General features: G+C 41.1%; 1 protein-coding gene across 2 annotated transcripts in view; it reads left to right on the forward strand.

Annotated features, from left to right (window-relative positions):
- The first annotated feature begins 4,899 nt into the window (after window positions 1-4,899).
- The window catches only part of fbxl17 (F-box and leucine-rich repeat protein 17), a 723,645-nt gene continuing 701,775 nt past the window's right edge, over window positions 4,900-26,769 (forward strand). For both annotated transcript variants that reach the window (XM_061928705.1, XM_061928706.1), the window contains exons 1-4: window positions 4,900-5,090; window positions 14,529-15,016; window positions 20,809-21,177; window positions 21,264-21,386. In XM_061928705.1, coding sequence (XP_061784689.1) covers window positions 14,549-15,016; window positions 20,809-21,177; window positions 21,264-21,386 — 960 coding nt within the window. In that variant the 5' untranslated portion in view covers window positions 4,900-5,090; window positions 14,529-14,548. The remainder of the gene's footprint in view (window positions 5,091-14,528; window positions 15,017-20,808; window positions 21,178-21,263; window positions 21,387-26,769) is intronic.

A 26,769-nucleotide genomic window follows, 5' to 3' on the forward strand; every position in this document is an offset into this window, starting at 1 on the left:
TGGCATTCTGCATCTTCCTTTTCACAATACCCCACAGATTTTCTATGGGGCTATGGTCAGGGGAGTTGGCGGGCCAATTTAGAACAGAAATACCATGGTCCGTAAACCAGGCACGGGTAGATTTTGCGCTGTGTGCAGGCGCCAAGTCCTGTTGGAACTTGAAATCTCCATCTCCATAGAGCAGGTCAGCAGCAGGAAGCATGAAGTGCTCTAAAACTTGCTGGTAGACGGCTGCGTTGACCCTGGATCTCAGGAAACAGAGTGGACCGACACCAGCAGATGACATGGCACCCCAAACCATCACCCAACCATGCAAATTTTGCATTTCCTTTGGAAATCGAGGTCCCAGAGTCTGGAGGAAGACAGGAGAGGCACAGGATCCACGTTGCCTGAAGTCTAGTGTAAAGTTTCCACCATCAGTGATGGTTTGGGGTGCCATGTCATCTGCTGGTGTCGGTCCACTCTGTTTCCTGAGATCCAGGGTCAACGCAGCCGTCTACCAGCAAGTTTTAGAGCACTTCATGCTTCCTGCTGCTGACCTGCTCTATGGAGATGGAGATTTCAAGTTCCAACAGGACTTGGCGCCTGCACACAGCGCAAAATCTACCCGTGCCTGGTTTATGGACCATGGTATTTCTGTTCTAAATTGGCCTGCCAACTCCCCTGACCTTAGCCTCATAGAAAATCTGTGGGGTATTGTGAAAAGGAAGATGCAGAATGCCAGACCCAAAAACGCAGAAGAGTTGAAGGCCACTATCAGAGCAACCTGGGCTCTCATAACACCTGAGCAGTGCCAGAAACTCATCGACTCCATGCCACGCCGCATTAACGCAGTAATTGAGGCAAAAGGAGCTCCAACCAAGTATTGAGTATTGTACATGCTCATATTTTTCATTTTCATACTTTTCAGTTGGCCAACATTTCTAAAAATCCCTTTTTTGTATTAGCCTTAAGTAATATTCTAATTTTGTGACACACGGAATTTTGGATTTTCATTTGTTGCCACTTCAAATCATCAAAATTAAATGAAATAAACATTTGAATGCATCAGTCTGTGTGCAATGAATAAATATAATGTACAAGTTACACCTTTTGAATGCAATTACTGAAATAAATCAAGTTTTTCAAAATATTCTAATTCACTGGCTTTTACCTGTATATGCAGTGTTGGGTTAATTACTGAAAACCAGTAACTAGTTACAGTTACTAGTTACTTTATTTCAAAAGTAACTCAGTTACTAACTCAGTTACTTAAACCAAAAAGTAATGCGTTACTGTGAAAAGTAACTATTTAGTTACTTATATATTTATTTTTTATTTTTTTAAGGCCCCATTTAATGCCCCTTTAGCCTTCATTTTAGTACTGTTATTGCACTGGAGAATAATACAATGTGTTGATCAACTTGACATGCATTTGCATCACTGAACTCTGCTAAGCAATGTGGTCTACGTACAACACACAAAGACAAAGATATGTTTTAAAGGGCCAATTTGTTTCAGACCAGAACAAATTGACAAAACTATTTAAAATAGCTGCAACTTAACATACATAAGTAACAAACAGCATAATAACAACATAGCTGTAAAACAAGAAAGGCACACACTACATACATAAAGCCTAACCAGGCGTTTTCTCAAGGAATTCTGAAATAAAATCATGTCTGAAGCCCAGAACACTCTACACATTTCCCCACTTAGTTTAGAGAAAAGGAAATATTAGCCTGGCCCACTAGTATCCCTCTTTAGGTTTGTGAACTTTATAGTCTAAACATTTAGAGTGATGTGATAATCAAACACTCTAAAAGTTTAAAATGAAAGAGTATATAAGAGAATTGACAGAGTGTGTGTACCTCCAGTGTGCAGTGCCTCGTTAAAATCCAGCCGCTGTTGGAAGTGGAGGTGAAGTGTGTGTCTCTTTACTAGCTTCGTCGAAGCATGTTGTTTTTGTCGCTGTTTCAGCATATTTGAAACTTACATTCAACTAAAATGTTCTTTTCTTTGTGGTCGATAAAAGAAACGTACTGAAAATATCTCCATTTTAAGAAACTCGGCTTCGGGGTTCGCCATGACGTCTTGATAGTAGACACAGACACGCCCCCTCCCACACACACACACTCACACACACACACACACACACACACACACACACACACACACACGTACACACAGACAGCGCGCGGCGCGCCTCTTTTTTGTCGCCTCTTCAGCAGCGCTGCAACACTCAGATCTTCTCAGTTTCTAGCCGATACTACATAAAAAATAACGCAAAATAACGCAGTAACGCATCATGTAGTAACGGTAACGGAGTTACTGAATATAAAAAATAACGCGTTAGATTACTAGTTACCGCCGATAGTAACGGCGTTACAGTAACGCGTTACAAAGTAACGCGTTAGTCCCAACACTGTATATATGTAACAAAATGTAAAGCCATAAGCTCACGCAAGTTTTGTAAATAATCCAAATTTGGAACAAAGCATCGTAGTTTTCACAGCTTTTTGGTTGTTAGAGGTAGAAAGCGTTTTAAAATAGAGTTTTACTTCTTTTTTAAAGGCACAAAAAACAGGTCGGGTATATTTATGAATATAAAACTTAGCCAATAGTACAATGCGGTTGCAAAGGTAAAATTCCTTTTCAAATTGTTTTTCATACAGTGTAAATCCAAATAGCACATCTTTAAAATAAAGCACACATTTGTTATAAATATTGTCCAAAGGTTGCTTGTCTCCACTAGCCAGTCAGTTTTTATAAATAAAGTTATTATACCAAAAAAGAAAAAAAAAACCCTACTCTTTTTTTTCACCACATTTTGCATACATTAAAATAAAACGTACATGAATCGCAGTACAAATGTTAATAAAAAAAAAAAATAAACTCAAACGCATGACTTTAAAAAGTATGCAATTTTTTAATTTTAATTTATTCATTTATTTTGTAAACATTTATTTATAATATGCAACATTTACATACAATCAAGAAATAATAATAATCAAAACAAGTACAGAAACAGTACAGAAACAGTTCAAAACAGCGCCAGGGGGTTGTCAACTCAATAAAGTAACTAAAATAGAATGCAAAATATATATATGTAACAAAATGTAAAGCCATAGGCTCACACAGGTTCCGTAAATAATCCAAATTTGGAACACAGCATCGTAGTTTTCACAGCTTTTTGGTTGTTAGAGGTAGAAAGCGTTTTAAAATAGAGTTTTACTTCTTTTTTAAAGGCACAAAAAACAGGTCGGGTATATTTATCAATATAAAACTTAGCCAATAGTACAATGTGGTTGCAAAGGTAAAATTCCTTTTCAAATTTTTTTTCATACAGTGTAAATCCAAATAGCACATCTTTAAAATAAAGCACACATTTGTCATGAATATTGTCCAAGGGTTGCTTGTCTCCACTAGCCAGTCGGTTTTTATAAATAAAGTTATTATACCAAAAAAGAAAAAAAACCTCTACTCTTTTTTTTCGCCACATTTTGCATACATTAAAATAAAACGTACAGGAATCGCAGTACAAATGTTAATTAAAAATAATAATAAACTCAAACGCATGACTTTAAAAAGTATGCAATTTTTTAATTTTAATTTTTTATTTATTTTGTAAACATTTATTTATAATATGCAACATTTACACACAATCAAGAAATAATAATAATCAAAACAAGTACAGAAACAGTACAGAAACAGTTCAAAACAGCGCCAGGGGGTTGTCAACTCAATAAAGTAACTAAAATAGAATGCAAAATATATATATGTAACAAAATGTAAAGCCATAGGCTCACGCAGGTTCCGTAAATAATCCAAATTTGGAACACAGCATCGTAGTTTTCGCAGCTTTTTGGTTGTCAGAGGTAGAACACATTTTAAAGTAGTGTACTAATTTTTTTTAAAGGCACAAAAAACAAGTCGGGTATTAAGAAACGTACATTTATGAGTATAAAACTTAGCCAATAGTATAATGCGGTTGCAAAGGTAAAATTCCTTTTCAAATTTTTTTTCATACAGTGTAAATCCAAATAGCACATCTTTAAAACACAGCACACATTTGTCATGAATATTGTTTTTAGAAATAAAGTTATTATACCAAAAAAAAACCAAAATACCCTACTTTTTTCGCCACATTTTGCATACATTAAATAAAACTACAGGAATTGCAGTACAGATGTTAATAAAAAACAAAACAAAACTGAAAAGCATGACTTTAAAAAATATGCAATTTTTAAAATTCTTTAATTTATTTTGTAAACATTTATTTATAATATGCAACATTTACATACAATAAAAAAAAAAAAAATCAAAACAAGTACAGAAACAGTACAAAACAGCGCCAGGGGTTTGTAAACTCAACAAAGTAACTAAAATAGAATGCAAAAGATATATATGTAACAAAATGTAAAGCCATAGGCTCACACAAGTTCTGTAAATAATCCAAATTTGGAACAAAGCCTCATAGTTTTCACAGCTTTTTGGTTTTAGAGGTAGAACACATAGCCATTACCATGAATTGATTACGTGGACCCCGACTTAAACAAGTTGAAAAACTTATTCGGGTGTTACCATTTAGTGGTCGATTGTACAGAATATGTACTGAACTGTGCAATCTACTAATACAAGTTTCAATCAATCAATCAAAACCAGTCTGTTTTTATAAATAAAGTTATTATACAAAAAAAAAAACAAAAAAAAAACTCTACTCTTTTTTCGCCACATTTTGCATACATAAAATAAAACGTACAGGACTTGCAGTACAGATGTTAATAATAAAAATAAAACACAAAAGCATGACTTTAAAAAGCATGCTAAATCTTGCAATTTGGAGTGTTATTTATACAGGAGTGGACGAACCACCCTCGTAGGCTTCCGTCGCTATGCCCCCGCCCCCTCAAGGCGGAAGTGTTTGCAAGAGTAGCCCAGCCGGAGCTGCCACTGTTTGGGTCACCGCGTCGCCGCTCACCCTAACAGGCTCCTCCGCCTCCTCTCCTCTCCTCTCCCCTCCGTGGCTTGCCAGCACTTCACCCGAAGCAGGCGGAAGATTGACTATTATGTGAGCTCCGTGCAAAGTTGTGGGAGCACCAAGCCAACCGGTGAGAGAGCGCTACAGCTAGTTTAGCATCCGAAGATGGAGCAAGGCTAGCCTGCCAAGGCAGCTCTAATGGCTCCTCTCTACCATGCATTAAAGCTCGCAGTGATGCCGTCGACAATGTTCATACAATGCTAGATCGTCACAATAATATTGCTTTGTTTGGTGGACGCGCATCGACCAACCACCTGTTCTCTGTTTACATCTTTTTGTTGTCATTCGGTAGCAACCATGCGACTATTTCTGTCTCAAACTATTATATAGATAAACCTAAGCAGTCGAATAAAGCTGTGCAATGTATGGAATTCTGCTCGATGTCGAGTTGCAGTTTAAAAATATCAACATTACTTGACTTTGGGTACACCTGGGGATAGGTTGATTGGCAACACTAAATTGGCCCTAGTGTGTGAATGTGAGTGTGAAAGGCCTACTGAAATGCGATGTTCTTATTTAAACGGGGATAGCAGGTCCATTCTATGTGTCATACTTGATCATTTCGCGATATTGCCATATTTTTGCTGAAAGGATTTAGTAGAGAACATCGACGATAAAGTTCGCAACTTTTGGTCGCTGATAAAAAAGCCTTGCCTCTACCGGAAGTAGCAGACGATATGCGCGTGACGTCACAGGTTGTGGAGCTCCTCACATGTGCACATTGTTTACAATCATGGCCACCAGCAGCGAGAGCGATTCGGACCGAGAAAGCGACGATTTCCCCATTAATTTGAGCGAGGATGAAAGATTCGTGGATGAGGAAAGTGAGAGTGAAGGACTAGAGGGCAGTGGGAGCGATTCAGATAGGGAAGATGCTGTGAGAGGCGGGTGGGACCTGATATTCAGCTGGGAATGACTAAAACAGTAAATAAACACAAGACATATATATACTCTATTAGCCACAACACAACCAGGCTTATATTTAATATGCCACAAATTAATCCCGCATAACAAACACCTCCCCCCTCCCGTCCATATAACCCGCCAATACAACTCAAACACCTGCACAACACACTCAATCCCACAGCCCAAAGTACCGTTCACCTCCCCAAAGTTCATACAGCACATATATTTCCCCAAAGTTACGTAAGTGACATGCACATAGCGGCACGCACGTACGGGCAAGCGATCAAATGTTTGTAAGCCGCAGCTGCATGCGTACTCATGGTTCCGCATCTCCGTATCCAACTCAAAGTCCTCCTGGTAAGAGTCTCTGTTGTCCCAGTTCTCCACAGGCCAATGGTAAAGCTTGACTGTCATATTCCGGGAATGTAAACAATGAAACACCGGCTGTGTTGTCCGGCATAACAGTCAGGGGGTGCATTCTACGGCGGGGGTGCATTATCAGGCACAACACCTGCCACAATACACCGCTTCCCACCTACAGCTTTCTTCTTTGCTGTCTCCATTGTTCATTGAACAAATTGCAAAAGATTCACCAACACAGATGTCCAGAATACTGTGGAATTTTGCGATGAAAACAGACGACTTAATAGCTGGCCACCATACTGTCCCAAAATGTCCTCTACAATCCGTGACGTCACGCGCTGACGTCATCATACCGAGACGTTTTCAGCAGGATAATTCGCGCGAAATTTAAAATTGCACTTTAGTAAGCTAACCCGGCCGTATTGGCATGTGTTACAATGTTAAGATTTCATCATTGATATATAAACTATCAGACTGCGTGGTAGGCTCCAGCACCCCCCTCCCGCAACCCCTAAAGGGACAAGCGGTATAAAATGGATGGACGTATGGATGGGTACAACTGCACTGTAGAGGTGTGTTATCCTAGAAAGTTCTGCACTAGAGCTTGCAGCTATCGAATATTTTAGTAATCGAGTATTCTATCGAATATCCCCATCGACTAATTGAATAAATCAGATTTTTGCTTAATTGAGGTTTAATTATGCATGTTAAGATGTGCCCTCACTTATTGCGTTTAGCCTAAGGCAGTGGTTCTTAACCTGGGTTCGATCGAACCCTAAGGGTTCGGTGAGTCGGGCTCAGGGGTTTGGCGGAGTTTCAAAACACACCCGACTGATCGTGTAAATAAAAACTTCTCCCTATCGGCGTATTACGGATACGGCAACAGCAGAAGTCAGACTGATTTGCAGGTGTGTAATTTGTTGTGAGTTTATGCACTGTGTTGGTTTCGTTGTTTGAACGAGGTGATGTTCATGCACGGTTCATTTTGTGCACCAGTAAAATAACATAGTAACACTTTACTATGGGGAACATATTCACCATTAATTAGTTGCTTATTAACATGCAAGTAGTAACATATTGGCTCTTAATTAGTCATTATTAAGTACTTATTAATGCCTTATTCGGCATGGCCTTATTATAACCCTAACCCTCTAACCCTAACCCTAACCAAATAACTCTAAATTAAGTCTTTGTTACTTAGAATATGTTCCCCATACTAAAGTGTTATCAAAAACATATAACTTTGTCTTGAATTTGAAAAAAAACCAACATTTTATTTTTCACTAAAGAAGGGTTCGGTGAATGCGCATATGAAACTGGTGGGGTTCGGTGCCTCCAACAAGGTTAAGAACCACTGGCCTAAGGCCATGTCTACACTAAGTCGTTTAATAGTTATTTAGCCTAAGCCCCGTTTCAGATCATAAATCATCGTTTAAGGTCCCCCTCCTCGAACAAATTTTTACACGGGTAAGTGCGCCGTGTATTTCTTGAATCTCCGGAACTTAGTTAAAGTACCAATGATTGTCATACACACACTCACTAGGTGTGGTGAAATTTTGACTAGGGATGTCCGATAATATCGGGCTGCCGATATTATCGGCCGATAAATGCTTTAAAATGTAATATCTGAAATTATCGGTATTGGTTTCTTCATTATCAGTATCGGTTTCTAAAAGTAAAATGTATGATGTTTTTAAAACACCGCTGTGTACACGGATGTAGGGAGAGATACAGAGTGCCAATAAACCTTAAAGGCATTTCCTTTGCGTGCGTGTCGTCCGAGTCACATAATATCTACCGGCTGTTCTCATCACGAATTAATGCAAGGCATACTTGGTCAACAGCCATACAGGTCACACTGAGGGTGGCTGTATAAACAAGTTTAACACTGTTACAAATATGCGCCACACTGTGAACCCACAAGACAAACAAGAATGACAAACACATTTCGGGAGAACATCCGCACCTTAACACAACATAAACACAACAGAACAAATACCCAGAATCCCTTGCAGTACTAACTCTTCCATAACTTGAGTTGATTTATTTTGGAAAACCTTGTTACATTGTTTAATGCATCCAGCGGGGCATCACAACAAAATTAGGCATAATAATGTGTTAATTCCACGACTGTATATATCGGTATTGGTAATTAAGAGTTGGACAATATCGGGATATCGGTAAAAAAGCCATTATCGGACATCACAAATTTTGACCCATCTCCTCGTTCCCCCCCTGGGAGGTGAGGGGAGCAGTGGGCAGCAGCGGTGCCGCGCCCATACTTGCCAACCTTGAGACCTCCGAATTTGGGAGATGGTGGGTGGCGGGGTTTGGTGGTAGCGGGGGGTGTATATTGTAGCATCCCGGAAGAGTTAGTGCTGCAAGGGGTTCTGGGTATTAATTCTGTTGTGTGTATGTTGTGTTATGGTGCGGATGTTCTCCCGAAAAGTGTTCGTCATTCTTGTTTGGTGTGGGTTCACAGTGTGGCGCATATTTGTAACAGTGTTAAAGTTGTTTATACGGCCACCCTCAGTGTGACCTGTATGGCTGTTGACAAAGTATGCCTTGCATTCACTCATGTGTGTGTAAAAGCCGCATATATTATGTGACTGGGCCGGCACGCTGTTTGTATGGAGGAAAAGCGGATGTCACGACAGGTTGTATAGGACGCTAAAGGCAGTGCCTTTAAGGCACGCCCCCAATATTGTTGTCCGGGTGGAAATCGGGAGAAATTCGGGAGAATGGTTGCCCCGGGAGATTTTCGGGAGGGGCACTGAAATTCGGGAGTCTCCCGGGAAAATCGGGAGGGTTGGCAAGTATGCTCATTGATCGTTTACAAAGTGAGTTTGGAGAGGAAGTGACGCCAAAAAGACCACGCCCCACAAGACAGAATAACCTTGTCACAAAAATATACCTTTTTAGTTATGTCCTCCTTTTGGTGGGGAAAATCTTTGCTGCTCAAGCTGGCCTCCACCGGCGATGGGTGGCACTCCAAAAACTGTGACAGAATGTCCCCGTATTTCGATGGCGAGGACTCCCAATCAACATTCCTCGCCGCCATGGAGGTTTTATAGTCTTGAGTCACTTTTGAGAGTAACTCCACCTCGTCGTCAGACTAGGGCTGGGCGATATGGCCTTTTATTAATATCTTGATATTTTTAGGCCATGTCACGATGCACGATATACATCTCAATATTTTGCCTTAGCCTTGAATGAACACTTGATGCATATAATCACAACAGTATGAGGATTCTATGTGTCTAAATTAAACATTCTTGTTCATACTGCATTAATATATGCTCATTTTAAACTTTCATGCAGAGAGGGAAACCACAGCTAAGTCAATTTACCAAAACTGTATTTATTAAACAGTTATCAAGCAGTGGCACAAACATTCATGTCATTTCAAAACAGAAAGTGCAAGGTTGTCAGAGACATTTTAACACAAGCAAAGAGTGCACTTTTGTGCATGATGTCACTAAGATGACTTATCAAAACAACACTAAATTAAAGTGCACTTTTTGTACAGAACGCCAATACAATAGTTTAAAACAAATAAAGTGCACTTTTGTGCATGATGTCACACAAGGTATTTCAGTAACTGTCAAATAAAAATGAGCTGCATAATAGGACATCAAATAGTGTATGTCCTTCACTATGTGGTAGGTTCCTGCGGACGTGATCTCCTTCTGTTGTTGACTATTTTTTTCATACGGTGTTGATGTGGAAATGGTTGCTTGGGCATTTTTAGGGTGTGGCACCAAACGGAGATGTTGACATGCAGAGTTTCAAGCACTCCTTATTCTCTAGCGGGTGATTTTTGAAATGATGCTACATTAGCAGTGCTGCTACTTTTGGTAGCAATGCTTTTACTTGACATATTACTGTTGTTTGTTCAACATCTTCCCGCTTGAAGCCAAACCACCGCCAGACGATGGACTCCCTGCTGTTTTTCTTAGGAACTAATTTTTCCTTCATTTGTTACCAGAATCGCACCTTCTTTCTCTCGTATTACCACCGCACCGCTAGCATCACAGCTAAAGTTACCCATGCCACTACCTCTCTGCTCCAATCAATAAATTCCTTTATTGTCATTGTCATAATAACACTTACGTCATACATGAACAACGAGATTTTGTTTGAGCTTTGTCCAGCGGCATAGAAACTGCATTGATGTGCAGGTTGACAATAGTTTACATTTTAGCATTTTAGCATTGTCAGGAAGATCGCGATAAGAGGGACGTGGGGGTGGGAACAGTCAGATGTCTGATGGGTGTTACGTTGATGTTGCAGCAATGCAATGTCCAGAGCACAATTATTGAGGCGGTGAAGAGTGAGGTAATAAGATGGTACGGGGCAGGAAAGGGGCAGGCTGTTCATTTAGCAGTCTCACAGCCTGGGGATACAGACTGTGAGACATTCTGGTGGTCCTGGCGCGAATCGATCTATACCTCCTTCCAGAGGGTAGCAGGTTGAAGAGGCCATGTGCTGGGTGGTATCTGTCCTTCAGGATGTTGTGTACTCGCTTTAGGCAGCGAGTTGTGTACATGGCACTCATCTCTGGGAGTATCGTCCTTGTAATTTTCCCCGCCGCTTGAACCACTCGCTGGAGGGCCTGTTGGTTCGCTTTAGTGCAGCTAGCAAACCACACTAAAAATCCGTAAGTGAGGACACTGCTGATGGCACAGTTGTAAAAGTTGACCATTGATTTCTGCGGAATGTTTGCGCATTTTAGTTTCCTCAAAAAAAAAAGACGTTGTTGGGCCTTTCCGACTGTTGAAGCAGTGTTAATGTCCCAGCATAGATCTTCTGTTATGTTCACCCCTAAGAATTTGAAATGCTTGGCCCTTTCTACGAGATTGTTATTAATTAAAAGTGGAGGGTGTTTGTTCTGCCCTTTTCTTGCGGAGGTCTACAATTAGTTCTTTGGTTTTGTTAGTGTTAAGAACCAAGTTATTGTTAGCACACCATGAAGCCAGCTGTTGTCTCATCATTATTACTGATGAGCCCAAGCACCGTGGTGTCGTCGGCATATTTGACAGTGAGATTGGATGTTGAAGAGGCTATGCAGTCATGTGTGAAGAGGGTGAAGAGCGCAGGGCTTAGCACACAACCCTGTGGGGCACCGGTGTTGATGGTGAGCGTGGCAGAAATGTGCTTGCCTATTTTCACATACTGTGTGCGATTCGTTAAAAAGTCCAAAATCCAGTTGCAGAGGAAGGTGTTCAGACCAAGGTTGTGAAGCTTAGATCTGAGTCTGTTTGCATCTGTCTGCGAAAGCGTGACAGTATGTGACGTATGTAAGAAGGTGCGCTTGTTTGATGTCTCAGTGAGAAGGAGAGACAATAACGATTGAGAAACGCCTGTAGTGTAATGCCCGTAGCTAAAAGCAACTGCGTGAGAACGTATACTCGAATATCACGATGTAGTCATTTTCTATATCGCACAGAGACAAATTCGCGATACATCGAGTATATTCGATATATCGCCCAGCCCTACATCAGACCACACAAAGAATTCTCTCTTCTTCACAACAAGAGCAGTCATATTCTCTACCGTCGCAGATAGAAAGAATACCCTTCCAGGTCAGAGGTGACTGACTATATGACGCGCGGTCTTAAACGGTGGCATTGTGTGTGTGGACACGGATAAGGTTAGGTGTGATTTACCCTGGATAACCTTTTCCGGCTTAGTGTAAATGGGGCCTAATTGAGCCTGGTTACATGCACATTTCCAAACGCTTTTGGTTCCATGCTGTTCAGTTTTCCCCCCGGGAAAAACGTTGGCACTGCACATGTAAACGCGTGAAATCAACGCGTTCCGGGCCTCAACCTATGTGTGGATGAACCGTCTTGGACTGCTGGGGTACGCCTGTCCACAACCGTTTAATCACGCATGTTTACACCCGAGAGCTATTTACTCTGACGTCGGACAGAACGTCATCACGTTTACGGTGTTACGTCGAGTGACACTTCAAAAGCGAGGCGGGAGAGACATAAGAAGGAGGAAGAAGAAGGAGAAATACAAACAAACAGCATGGCGAGCAAAATTCAGCATTACTGGTGTGACGAGGAGACTACGGTCTGCCTTAGCATTCTGAAATAACTTAACGATATGGCGCGTATTGCAACATCCATATTTGCCGTATTTGTTGTTCTTATTGTCCTCCTGCTCCTCCTCCTTCTTCTTCTCCTTCTTCTTCTGTTTGTTTGTAGCTATTTCCGGAATTGAAAAGACCATACCCTGGCGGGACCACCCCGATCTCGCAAACTCACGTTGCCTCGCATGTAACCAAATCACGACTCCGAAACGGTTTTCTACTAGTGACCTTTACTTCACATGTAAACGGCATACACTAGTTCTCGCAGCGCATGTAAACACCGTAAACCTAACAATTGGAAAACTGACCTCCGAGGGAAAACTGAACAGCAGGGGACCAAAAACGTTTGGAAATGCCCATGTAACCGCATTCACTGTCTTTTATTTCCTAAACGCCTGTTTTCATTATTGAAGGCTGACACGCACAGCTGAAATGCGTCCGTGGTTGATTGTGCCAATTTGTGTGTGCTAATAAAAACAGGTGCGCTCACAGCCCTATGTGCTGTGTGGTGTGACCGCATAAACATTCTACAGAGACTATAGTGGCTGAAAGTGCAAGCTATCCAAGTAGCATGTGGTTGCATGACTTGAATAACTTTGCACTACTACTTTCGCGTGGTTACTATTGAAAGGATAATTGAACACGACAGCTCGGATAGCGTTGTTAGTTTTCGACACCTTTTGGTGGCATTTGATGACTTGGCGAGAGTAAGAGAACACATCCTGGTTATCATAATGAATAACATTTATTTTTCTAACACAACTTTTGCGTTTACATTTGATAATAAATGACTTACCTCGCCTCCGGACGTCCCTCAATCGGATGCTTTCTCGACAGGTGCTCCAGTATCGAACTTGTGCTAATGCGAGCTCCACTTTGCAATGTTTGCATACCACTGCGTTTTCCTTCCATTTTAGTGAGAAGTGTTCCCACACCTTAGACAACTTTCGTCGCTTCTTATTTCGTTTTGCTATGGCTCTTGTCCACTGCTTTCTGCGGCGTCTGCCATTGTGAGTTATGTCGGGGAAAAACTTTTCTAAACTCCAGCGTATTTTAAAGAGCGGTGTTGTGCAGTGCAGGGGGGTGTATGATCTGTGACGTAAACACTAGGGGTGTGGGAAAAATCGATTCGAATTCGAATCGCGATTCTCACGTTGTGCGATTCAGAATCGATTCTCATTTTAAAAAAATCGATTTTTTTCCCCCTTTTATTTATTTTTATTTTTTATTAATCAATCCAAAAAAACAATACACAGCAATACCGTAACAATCCAATTCCAAAACCAAACCCGACCCAGCAACACTCAGAACTGCAATAAACAGAGCAATTGAGAGGAGACACAAACACGACACAGAACAAACCAATAGTAGTGAAACAAAAATGAATATTATCAACAACACTATCAATATTAGTTTTAATTTCAAGATAGCAGTGGTTAAAAATCCCTCATTGACATTATCATTAGACATTTATTTAAAAAAAAGAAAAAAAGAACAATAGTGTCACAGTGGCTTACACTTGCATCGCATCTCATAATCTTGACAACACACTGTGTCCAATATTTTCACAAAGATAAAATAAGTCATATTTTTGGTTCATTTAATAGTTAAAACAAATTTACATTATTGCAATCAGTTGATAAAACATTGTCCTTTACAATTATAAAAGCTTTTTGCACAAATCTACTACTCTGCTTGCATGTCAGCAGACTGGGGTAGATCCTGCTGAAATCCTATGTATTGAATGAATAGAGAATCGTTTTGAATCGGGAAAATATCGTTTTTAAATCGAGAATCGGCTTGAATCGAAATAAATCGATTTTGAATCGAATCGTGACCCCAAGAATCGATATTGAATCGAATCGTGGGACACCCAAAGATTCGCAGCTCTAGTAAACACGCTGTGCAACACCTTAACAGCCCGTGCGAAACGTGACCTTTGACTACTGTTTACTAAACAAGGCAAAATGCCGTAAAAAAATTTTTTTACGACGCCTAGAGGCAGCGAGAATTCCTAGAATATATTTTGTACTCGAATCACTCGAGGAATCGTTTCAGCTCTATTCTGTAGTCAAATGTTGTACTCTCTTCAACTATTTGAAAGTCAACCCATGTTGTATGATCTTCTTCCACTTTTAGAGTTTTCTTGAGTCATCTATATGGGCCATCTTCTCTCGAAAAATGGTTACCGCCTGAAGAAGAGGTCACGTAAGCAGCATCAGAAGAAGAAGAAGAAGAGGAACTGTCTCCTGCAGGGGCCTTGCATGCTCTGCTTCATTGTCCACAGCAGTAGCAGCAGCAGCATCAGCAGCAGCGGCGGTGTTGTCGGTGGTCTCAACGACGACAACGACCCATCGGAGACCACCGGCGTCAACAGCAACATCAGCAGCATCGGGGCAGTGGCAGCCGCCTCCAAGCTCGCAGAGAGGTACGCGACGCTCGCTTCTCCCGAGGACTGCTCCAAGTTCCTGCTCACTCCGCCAGAGTTGGCAATTTGGGAGGGCCAGGGCAGGAGCCTGTTGTCGGCTGTTCCGGCTAAACTGATCCCACCGCCTGCTCTTTTTCGGACTACCGGCGTGACTGTGACTGTACCTATTCCTGTGCCTGTACCTGACTACGCCGAGATGGTAAGCAGATGATGAAACGTGTGTCTAATGGCTTATTATTATACTAAAATATTCACATATCAGGCTTAAGTGGACCAAACGACCATACACAAAAGCATCACATTTCTGAAATTTGATACATTTATTTTGCTGCAAAAACTTGGTGCTTTGATATTTGTGAAACATTTTCTCATATGTGATAACTTATTGTACCTCATGCAATATGATACTACCGTATTTTTCGGATTATAAATCGCTCCAGAGCAGTGACGTGCAGTCAGGGGAGGCAGGTGAGGCGGGGCCTCACGTGCCATCATGGAAAGAAAACATTTTTAAAAAGAAAAAAAATAAATTAAATTGTTATATGTATCCAGTGATTATACTATAAAGTTATTTTCCATTTAACTTCACCAGTTTTAGATTATTTTTTATTCAAAATCGCTGAATTTTTACATTTGCAGTTCAAATACTGAGAAGAGACGGTGCGGTGATCAGCAGCCAGTTGAGGCACGTCACTGAGTTGAGCCTCACCATGGATTGCGCAATGACTCGGCTAACTGCTGGCCTGCTGTGCAGTGAGACCGTATTGCTATATGAATTATATTATACATTTCCATAGTTTAGTTAGCTGAGGTATATAATGTACAGTGTATTTTGTCAACCACTGTATGTGTGTAACGTATTTCTTGTGCTGAGCAATCATAAAACTGCTGCGAAGACGCACTGTGTGAGGCTCGCAGTAATCCCGCCTCCTGGTGGTAGAGGGCGGTAGTGATCCCAGGGAGCATTTCTGCGACTACTCGGCTGTAGAAGAAGTGACAACAAGCAGCAACAGTTAGTAGCGATCGTTTATTTTTTCCCCTTGCCTGGACGTTTAACGTGGAGGATTACATATCTAAAATAAAACAGTTTTCTAAACTGGACTTTCAATCGAAGCAGGAGGTAATACTTAAAGGAAGGTCTCCATCGAGACAGAGAGACTTTTAAAACTGAAGAAAGATAAGGAAGACTTCTATAAACAAGTTATCGATGCTTTTGTTCAAAAGGATCTGCGCATGGACTTCATTTATAAGTAAAGGTAAGACCATAATAACGTTATTTTTATTAAATGGGCTTTTTTGTGTGCTACAGTTTGTATGTGTAAAGTTAAAGTTAAGTTAAAGTACCAATGATTGTCACACACACACCAGGTGTGGTGAAATTTGTCCTCTGCATTTGACCCATCCCCTTGCTCACCCCTTGGGAGGTGAGGGGAGCAGTGGGCAGCAGCGGCGCCGCGCCCGGGAATCATTTTTGGTGATTTAACCCCCAATTCCAACCCTTGATGATGAGTGCCAAGCAGGGAAGAATGCTGGTATGAGCTTTTAAACATAACCCGTTAACTGCTGCCAATCAAATGGTGAATAAGATACTCATTAGGGTTCATATGTTTGTAAATCTGACTGTGATGAAGTCAGTGCCTCACCAGCCATGAAACTCACCGCACGTCACTGCTCCAGAGTATAAGTTGCACCGGCCGAAAATGCATAATAAAGAAGGAAAAAAACATATATAAGTCGCACTAGAGTATAATTCGCATTTTTGGGGGAAATTTATTTGTTAAAATCCAACACCAAGAATAGACATTTGAAAGGCAATTTAAAATAAATAAAGAATAGTGATTGCCGTTTTCTGCTGCATATTTCACTACTTCCAGCTTGTAACCTGCAGTACCGGTATATGATTTCCTTTTCGGTGCCATTTTTGTTCAGCCCTTCTCAGTTTTTATAAGTTACCGCCAATGTTGAAATGATCAATTTTCATAGGTACGGAAGTAGTAACAGGTAGCATCTTTTTTTTTCACAATGCACTTCTGCCATGACCTGCCCCCGCCAAATTTGTATTGGTTGACGTGTGTGTGTGAGACGATTGCTGATATACGTCTAGTCTCTTACGTGAATGAGATAAATAATATTATTTGATATTTTACGGTAATGTGTTAATAATTTCACACATAAATCGCTCCAGAGTATAAATCGCACCCCTGGCCAAACTATGAAAAAAACTGCGACAAATAATCCGAAAAATACGGTATGTGTCATGCAAAACCTTCAGGGATTCTTTAAAAAAGTATGTGAATAAGTATAAATGAATGAAATACACATGTAATCGCCGTATTCCCGTTTAGGATTAACGGAATAGCTAATTTTTCCGGGAAGAAGTCACGTGTCCAGAATACAAGCAATTGACAGATTTAAGAAAAAAAACAATTCCTCTTATAATAAATAAATACACAAGTGATCGCCGTATTCTCGTTTAGGATTAATGGAATAGCAGCTTTAAAAAAAATAGTCATGACGTCTTTGCGTCTATTCTGACCATAAAACCCAATAAATAACCATCTAAAAAGCGCCAACAATACTCCATTTATATTTCGTCATTTTGTCATTATAAGCGCTAATGTTAAAGGACCTATTTTTAGCTGCGCATTGTCACAGAGAGGTAACTAGTTTATGCTGCTATATTCACATCATGAGCTGGTGAGCTGCCTGTTCGCTTGTGAAAGTTAATTTTCAGCTTATATACCTACTCAGTGGCCTAGTGGTTAGAGTGTCCGCCCTGAGATCGGTAGGTTGTGAGTTCAAACCCCGGCCGAGTCATACCAAAGACTATAAAAATGGGACCCATTGCCTCCCTGCTTGGCACTCAGCATCAAGGGTTGGAATTGGGGGTCAAATCACCAAAAATTATTCCCGGGCGCGGCCACCGCTGCTGCTCACTGCTCCCCTCACCTCCCAGGGGGTGATCAAGGGTGATGGGTCAAATGCAGAGAATAATCTCACCACACCTCGTGTGTGTGTGACAATCATTGGTACTTTAACTTTAACTTTAAATCATGCCTCACACCTAGATAATAAAAGGATGTGGACATAAACCGAGAAGTTTGTACACACTGACAGCCAACTTAGACCGGAAATGGCAAAAAAAGACCCAAAAAGACGCAGGAATGTTTAGGATAAACACCTTAAAATTAACACACATATAATGCTAACATTTTCTAATTATATATATTACTACAAACAAGTATTTTTAAGTACAAACCCCAAAACCAGTGAAGTTGGCATGTTGTGTAATTTGTAAATAAAAACAGAATACAATGATTTCCAAATCCTTTTCAACTTATATTCAATTGAATAGACTGCAAAGATGAGATATTTAATGTTCGAACTAAGAAACTTTATTTATTTTTTGCAAATAAACATTAACTTAGAATTTAATGGCAGCAAAAAAGTTCAGTTATTGGACTGAAATTTGTTATTCTTTGTCTTACGGTAATTGGCGAAAAGATCGAACCGAAACCACTAAGCGGACTATTTGGGGTAGCCCCTCTGTCATCCTTTCTTAGCAGATCCAAAAAGAACTTTGTACCGGTAGCATTTACTACTTTGCTGGCTGGGAGACTCATTGTACTAAACTGGAAGGCTGCAGCGCCTCCCTGCCACACCCGCTGGATGAGAGATATTGTTTATTTCCTTATTTTGAAGAAAATTAAGCTGATATTGAACGGTTGTCCTGTGAAGTTTCAGGAAGTATGGCGTGGTTTCCTAAAATATGTAAAAGAGACTGAGCTCAAATTGAACCCCAATTTAAAAAGTAAAAGTAGTTGAAAGGCGGATAATTGATGCTGTTTTTGTGTATTCCTGCACCGTTGGGGACATTCAGTCGTGCAGTTGTTTGTGGCTTCATGTCAATATTTGCCCGTACTTATTTGACTGATGCATGTTTTTTCTAGTTCATTATTTTTATTTCAGTTTATAAATAATTTTTGTGAGTTACTTGTTTAGGGGAGAAACGACTGTATTTCTGGACTGTGTATTGTCATGATCCGTTACCCGGATCATGGCATGAATTATGTTGGTAATGTTTCTGTTTTAGTCTGTTTCCTGGGTGCACCCTCTTTCCCTGTTTATTGTTGGTTTCCATGGGCACTGATTCTCCTCACCTGTCTTAGTTTAGCAATTAGTGTTCCCACCAGGTGTTTTGGTTAACCACTCCCCTTTTATAGTTTCCTGTCACCCAGCAGTAGTTGCTGGGTCAATGTTTGCGATAGGCAACATTTACGTTCCCCTGGTTTTCTCCTCGCTCTTTAGATTATTCTGCCCTCCAGCATTCCCCGTTTTTCACCCTTGGTGACATTTTGGTTTTTGTTTAGCTCCACGCTTACTAGCGTCCTCTGTTTTGTATTTTTGATCCTGCCTTAAAATAATTAAAATATACCTCAATCTTACCTGTACGCCGCTCCTGCTTGTTTTCTGCCTTGGAAGGAACACGACAATCGCAGCTAGTGATGGGTTGATGAGGCGTCATGAAGCGTTTCAACACATTGCAAAACTGTATGAGTGTGTGAGGGAGCAGGGTTGGGGTGGGGGCGGGGTTTGGTGGTAGCAGGGGTGTATAATGTAGCCCGGAAGAGTCAGGGCTGCATGGGATTCTGGGTACCCGGTATTTGTTCTGTTGTGTTTATGTTGTGTTAAGGTGCAGATGTTCTCCCGAAATGTGTTTGTCATTCTTGTTTGGTTTTGGTTCAAAGTGTGGCGCATTATTAGTAAGAGTCTTAAAGTTGTTTTATATGGCCACCGTCAGTGTAACCTGTGTGGCTGTTGAGCAAGTATGCCTTGCTGTCACATACGTGAGCAAGCAGAAGATGCATGCAACAAGAGGCTGGGCTGGCACGCTGTTTATACAGATTGTGGAGGGCGTTAAATGCTGTACCATCATGGTACGCCCTTATTATTAATATAAGGGTGAAAATCGGAGAATATTAATTCCGGGATTTCTCCGCGAGAGGCACTGATATCCAGAAGTCTCCTGGGAAAATCGGGGGGGTCGACAAGTATGCAGCTGAGCCGCATCAGAGTGATCAAAGAGCCGCATGCGGCTCCGGAGCCGCGGGTTGCCGACCCCTGACCTAGTATATACAATAATATAAACCAAGTCATTGTATTTCATTTAGGATTATTTCATAACTTCATTTAAATAAAAATATATTTTTTATCTTTTTTAGATACAGTCAATAAATAATGTGAACATGTATCATAACATGGAAATCTAAGAAAACGTGTTGTGAATGAGGATGCTTGTGGACTTGGAAATTTTTTATTTTTTTTTACACATTTTTATTTTAAAAAAAAACAGTTTTTCCAACGTATTCAATTTTAGACGCTTTCTCTTCTTAGTTATCATTTCTCCGGCTGTAGAAAAGACCCGCTCACAGGGCACAGAGGAGGCGTCAGTGCGACACAGTTCGCGTATTGGTCACGTGACCAAAACAGCTCATGATCGGTCATGTGACTTTCTAAAAGCGGTACGCGCACCGACACAGGGTTTTGCTATATGAGCTCGACGCATGCGCCGATGCATCGGTGTTGCCAGACCCATCACTAATCGCAGCCATGCGTCGAAGACGTAACAGTGTATGTCAAAAATTCAATAAATGTTTTTTAAAAAGTGCAGTTCCCCTTATGTTTAAAAAAAAAAAGATAAAATAATAATATATGTAATTCAAATTTAATATACATGTTATGTACAATTCTAAATTAAATGTAACATTTCATAATTCAATTTAATTCCGGAAAAGTGAGAAACTAATCTTCCCCCTGCGTAAACCAGACAGCTATGTTCAGTGGTATACATTGTGGAGGTCATCAAATGATCTTAGTTAAGCCAAAGTATTTTCAATACAGCTCTTACATCAGCTCTTATATTGTGAGCGTGTACCTAACTAATGAAGTGCCTAACCAACGCTTCTACATGTGGTGTCTCCTTGTATGCAGGTGTGTAAGAGGAAGTGTTCGGAGGTCCAGAGGTGCACCCCTTCCAACAAGCAGCCACGCTGTGCCTTTGCTGCCCCCGACGGGGGCTTGGAGAATGGAGGAGTTGGAGGAAGTGCTGGAGAGGCTTCTACGAACTCTGAAACTGGCCACTGCCACCTTCCCCTCTGCTCGCTTCCTTCTTGCTCCTCCTCATCCACCTCCTCTTCTCCATCCTCCTCCTCGACACCAGCTGATGGTCAGGTTGATCCGCCCCATAGTTTGGACGTGTCCCCCTCCAGTCTGCAGAACTATGATGGCTGCCAGGTCAAAGGTTCTGATGCTGCTGACCCTTTAAGTATCAACCACCTGCCTTCCTCTATCCTTCTTAAGGTTCGACAGCATACAAAACCTCTCTGTGCGTTTAAAGATGCAATTCTGGCGGTTTGGTGACAAGCTACCTTCCTTCTAAATTACAGGTTCTGTCGAACTTGACGGTGAAGGAGCGTTGTCTCTGTGCTTCTTTAGTCTGCAAGTACTGGAAGGACCTCTGCTTGGACTTCCAGTTCTGGAAGCAAATTGACCTCAGTGGCCTACAACAAGTAAGTCAAAACAAAGGGAAATAAAACTGTCAAATACAAGTGACAAAGATCATTCAAAACAAGTTTTGCTTTAATTTGATCGAAAACTAGTAGTTTGAAAGGAAACAATGCCACAACTTACAGGCAGTGATGGGCAAGCTACTTGGAAAGTGTAGTAAGCTAAGCTACTCGTTACTCTCGATTAAATGTAGCTAAGCTACAGGTGAAGCTATTAGAGGTAGGGATGTTCCGATCCAGGTTTTTGCACTTCCGATCCGATACCGATATTGTTTTTGCACTTCCGATCCGATACCGATACTGACCAATACTGGCCTATCCGAGCATGTATTAAAGTTTAAAGTTATTTAGCCTACTTAGTTGTCAGAATCATGTTGAAAAGGGTTTTAGTACTCTTGATAACAACTAGCCAGCTGAATTAGGGGAGTTTGAATAATACACAATGGTTGGTAACAAGAAACTGACCTGTTTATTGAAGAATAAACACAAAATAGACAAAATTATACATGACAAACAAAAATGGCATCATTGAACTAGGGCTGGGCGATATGGCCTTTTTAAAATATTTTTTAAGGCCATGTCACGATACACCATATTTATGTGGATATTTTGCCTTAGCCTTGAATGAACACTTGATGCATATAATCACAGCAGTATGATGATTCTATGTGTCTACATTAAAACATTCTTCTTCATACTACATTAATATATGCTACTTTTAAACTTTCATGCAGAGAAGAAAATCACAACTAAAAAAATAACTATTTTTGTCATACGGTGTTGATGTGGAAATGTTTGCCTCGGCATTTTGATGGTGTGGGCGTGTGGCACCGAACGGAGATAAGCGTCTCGACAGCCGTTACAATATTTGAACAATGATGACGAAAACTGTTTTCTCTATCATGTCCGTGTGTCGAAAATAGTTATACGCTTATTTTTTTATTTGATTTTGTGCGTGGCATATATTTGCCGTGCGCAGAGGACGCCTGAGCAGTGCGCAATTGCACAGGCGCGCACCTGAGAGGGAAGGTTGGTCACACGGCTGCGCTAGCATCACAGCTAACGTTAGCATGCTGCTACCTCTGCTGGGAGAGGGCGTATACGTATGTGACGTATGTCGTGACAGTATGTGACGTATGACGTGACAGTATGTGACGTATGTCGTGACAGTATGTGACGTGTGTAAGAAGGTGCGCTTGCTGTCTGTGAGAGGGAGACACAGGAAAGAGTGAGAAGAGCCTGTCGTGTACTGCCAGCAGCTAAAAGCAACTGCGTGAGAATCCACAGACCTGTGGATGTGTTGAAGGTGTGCTGGAAAATGCGGAACGGAAATTAGGGAGCAGCAAAAAAGTGGAATGTATTATTTAAATCGGTGCGTTGGAAAACACCGACCGGGGCTTTTTTTAAAACTGCATCTGGATCGGCATTTTCCCATGCCTTGCCGATACGCATTTTTTGGCAAATATCGGCGGCCGATCCGATCCAAATATCGGATCGGGACATCCCTAATTAGAGGTGTCAAAATTTTTTTTTTTTTTTAAATGAAACCCCAACGATTCTTATCTGAAACAATTCTTAATCCATTTAAAAAAATCAAAAGTCGATTAAAAAAATAAAAATTATATATATATATATATATATATATTTTTTCTTTTTCTCTCAAAATCTGTCCTGTCCAGCCACTTAACTCTAAAGGCCTTAGTGGCCACATGCGTGGACAGCACCTTTTAGCTCTTATTTTCAAAATTGTGTACACTACTGAATTGGGGTCTTATGCGACATATGGACACTTATACTGCTATCTGCTGGTGTCAGAAGAGTATAACATACAATGGAATTTGGAAAAAAAAAAAGTGTAAAAATAAAAATTTGCATGAAGTACACATTTGTGTACTTATGGACTTAAGTACATCATAAAAAGATGATTTTTAGTTTTTATTCTAATTAGGGTCCAATAAGCCCAAATAGCAAAGAGAAATAAAAAAAGCATGTAAACAAACAGCTTGGGCATTAAGTTAAACACCAATGATCGTCACACACACACTAGGTGTGGTGAAATGTGTCCTCTGCATTTGACCCATCCCCTTGTTCACCCCCTGGGAGGTGAGGGGAGCAGTGGGCAGCAGCGATGCCGCGCCCGGGAATCATTTTTGGTGATTTAACCCCCAATTCCAACCCTTGATGCTGAGTGCCAAGCAGGGAGGTAATGGGTCCCATTTTTTATAGTCTTTGGTATGACTCGGCCAGGGTTTGAACTCACAACCTACCGATCCCAGGGCGGACACTCTACCCACTAGGCCACTGAGTAGGTGGTAAATGTTTGTGAGGTGATATGTAAATGTTTGGGTAGAATTTTATCAGACAAAACAATTTTCTTTTATGGAATATAGAAATTGATCAGAGCTGTTTATCTATTTTATGGAGGAATGTAGTTAATAATTGAACTGGCACCCAATTTTATTAAAAAAGTATTGATTTTGAATCGCGAATTGTTTTGAATCGGCGTGACATTCAATTGGGCTGTGATGGAGAGGCCTTCCGATCGAATCGAATTGTGTGGTGCGGGGGTTGCTGGAGCCTATCCCAGATGCGTTCGGGCGAAAGGTGATTACACCATGAACAAGTCGTCACCTTACCGGGCCAACACAGATAGACAGACAACATTCACACTCACATTCACACACTAGGGCCAGTTTAGTGTTGCCTATCAACCCATCTCCAGCTGCATGTTTTTGGAGGTGGGAGGAATCCGGAGTACCCGGAGGAAACCCACGCAGTTACGGGGAGAACATGCAAACTCCACACAGAAAGGCCGCACTATTGACTGGTAACGAATCTTCCTTTGTCCATAAACGGGTCCATAAGCTTCATCACCACATTTTAAGATCGTCTCTCCCCTGTAGGACGACTTGGGTCTTTGCCGAAATATGGGTTGATGTTGCACACATACTTGGATTTCAGGTCACATGCCACCCAGAACTTTATGCCAAACTTCTCAGGTTTTGTTGCAATGAAACAGCAGCGAGTCTTAGTTGGAAAAAGTTGTTCATCTATGGTGACGTGCCCGGTTTGGAAGAAGTGATGCAGTTGGCAACAAAAAAAACCCAAATGTCAGTGACTGCAGCAAACTGGTCAGTCGCAAGTTTTGCAACTCGTTCACCGCCTTGTCATTGAAGCGTAGGTGTCGCATGATGTCGTGGAAGCGGTTTTGCACCATAATCGTGTTGATCAGGGGCACTCCCAGTTTTGCTGACCATGCGTCATGCAGAGATGGAAGGTGGACAGTTTCCCACAGAAGGAGGATGGCAATGAATGCCATTCGTTCAGGGATGGCCATGAACTAGTTTTCATGCTGTTTGGTGTGCATGCTGGACAGTCCACTCCTGAATGGTCTGAGACATTTCCAGGGTTATGAAACAGAGGAAACTCTGTAGGCGACTCGACACTTTCTGGCCAAAGCAGTTGGCTGTCTATCTGTGGCGTGACATTCAATTGGGCTGTGATGGAGAGGCCTTCCGACCTGTTCTTCTGTCAGCCACTCGTGTGTCTCTAGGCGACCTCTTTTTTTCTGGAGGTGGTAAAGTCTCCTCATCTATAGTGTGATCATATTTTGTGGTTAATGAAACATTGGAATTATGTAAAATATACACAAAGATATTATGTGAATTATAATCCCAAAACATCTTAAGTATGCCTTCTTTGTATTGATTTAGGGTTGTTATTATCTCTTTCTAAAAAAAACTGCCGTAATCAGCAAACAATAGGATGTTTAGCAAATCTTCCCAGAAGAAATGTCAGAGTCGGAACTCAGCTGAAGGTGTATTTTTTCTTCGTCATAGTCACAGGGTTAGACGTGGTCCAGGATCATGTCCAAAGCCGGCTGAGTGCTGTAAACTTTTGGCATCTTTGCTTATCAGTCGACAGAGTCAGTGGCCCCCGTCTACACTGCACACCAAATCAATTTTTTGCCCTCAAGTGACACTGATCTGATTCTTTTTTGCCAGTCCAAATGCTCTAAAGTGGTTCAAATTTGATCTTTTGGCATCAGATTCAGGCCACATCAGTAGGTAGTCCTGAATCCGATTGGAATCTGATCTTTTCAAATGTGACCGCAGTCTTAACGCAATGTGACCTGAATGGGATTTTTTTCATCAACTTTGGGTGTGCTACGTCATTTGTGTGGGCCGGAAAGACCCAGTCTCCAGCGGAAATGGTTATTTTATCACAACTTCCGGTTTCGGTTTGAATTTTAAGATGACCAAATATTCGGTGTATCACTTGGCTGGGGAGAGGGAAGTCTGGGCTTCCCTGCTTAGGCTGCTGCCCCCGCGACCCAACCTCGAATAAGCGGAAGAAGATGGATGGAATCACTTGTCAATAGTGTGCAAATAATAGGCTATATGTAATACATGAATATGTATTTTGATTCAGAAGAAATAGCGAATGTTTAAAGACACGAATTGACGCCATGGCGCATTTTCTTACATATGAGTTGAAAAATAAAGCTCGCGCAGATCCACGCTAATGTTCGTGTCTCCTCTACTTAACAGCCATAAAAAGATTACAACAGTCCCAAATATATTACACTATATACAAACCCCGTTTCCATATGAGTTGGGAAATTGTGTTAGATGTAAATATAAACGGAATACAATGTTTTGCAAATTCTTTTCAACCCATATTCAATTGAATGCACTACAAAGACAAGATATTTGATGTTCAAACTCATAAAATTTTTTTTTTTTTGCAAATAATAATTAACTTAGAATTTCATGGCTGCAACACGTGCCAAAGTAGTTGGGAAAGGGCATGTTCACCTTTTCTTTTAACAACACTCAATAAACGATTGGGAACTGAGGAAACTAATGGTTGAAGCTTTGAAAGTGGAATTCTTTCCCATTCTTGTTTTATGTAGAGCTTCAGTCGTTCAACAGTCCGGGGTCTCCGCTGTTGTATTTTACGCTTCATAATACGCCACACATTTTCGATGGGAGACAGGTCTAGACTGCAGGCGGGCCAGGAAAGTACCCGCACTCTTTTTTTTTTTTACAAAGCCACGCTGTTGTAACACGTGCTGAATGTGGCTTGGCATTGTCTTGCTGAAATAAGCAGGGGCGTCCATGAAAAAGACGGCGCTGAGATGGCAGCATATGTTGTTCCAAAACCTGTATGTACCTTTCAGCATTAATGGTGCCTTCACAGATGTGAAAGTTACCCATGCCGTGGGCACTAATGCACCCCCATACCATCACAGATGCTGGCTTTTGAACTTTGCGTCGATAACAGTCTGGATGGTTCGCTTCCCCTTTGGTCCTGATGACACGATTTCGAATATTTCCAAAAACAATTTGAAATGTGGACTCGTCAGACCACAGAACACTTTTCC

The sequence above is a fragment of the Nerophis lumbriciformis genome, linkage group LG33 (assembly GCF_033978685.3).
Source record: "Nerophis lumbriciformis linkage group LG33, RoL_Nlum_v2.1, whole genome shotgun sequence".
Lineage (NCBI taxonomy): Eukaryota > Metazoa > Chordata > Actinopteri > Syngnathiformes > Syngnathidae > Nerophis > Nerophis lumbriciformis.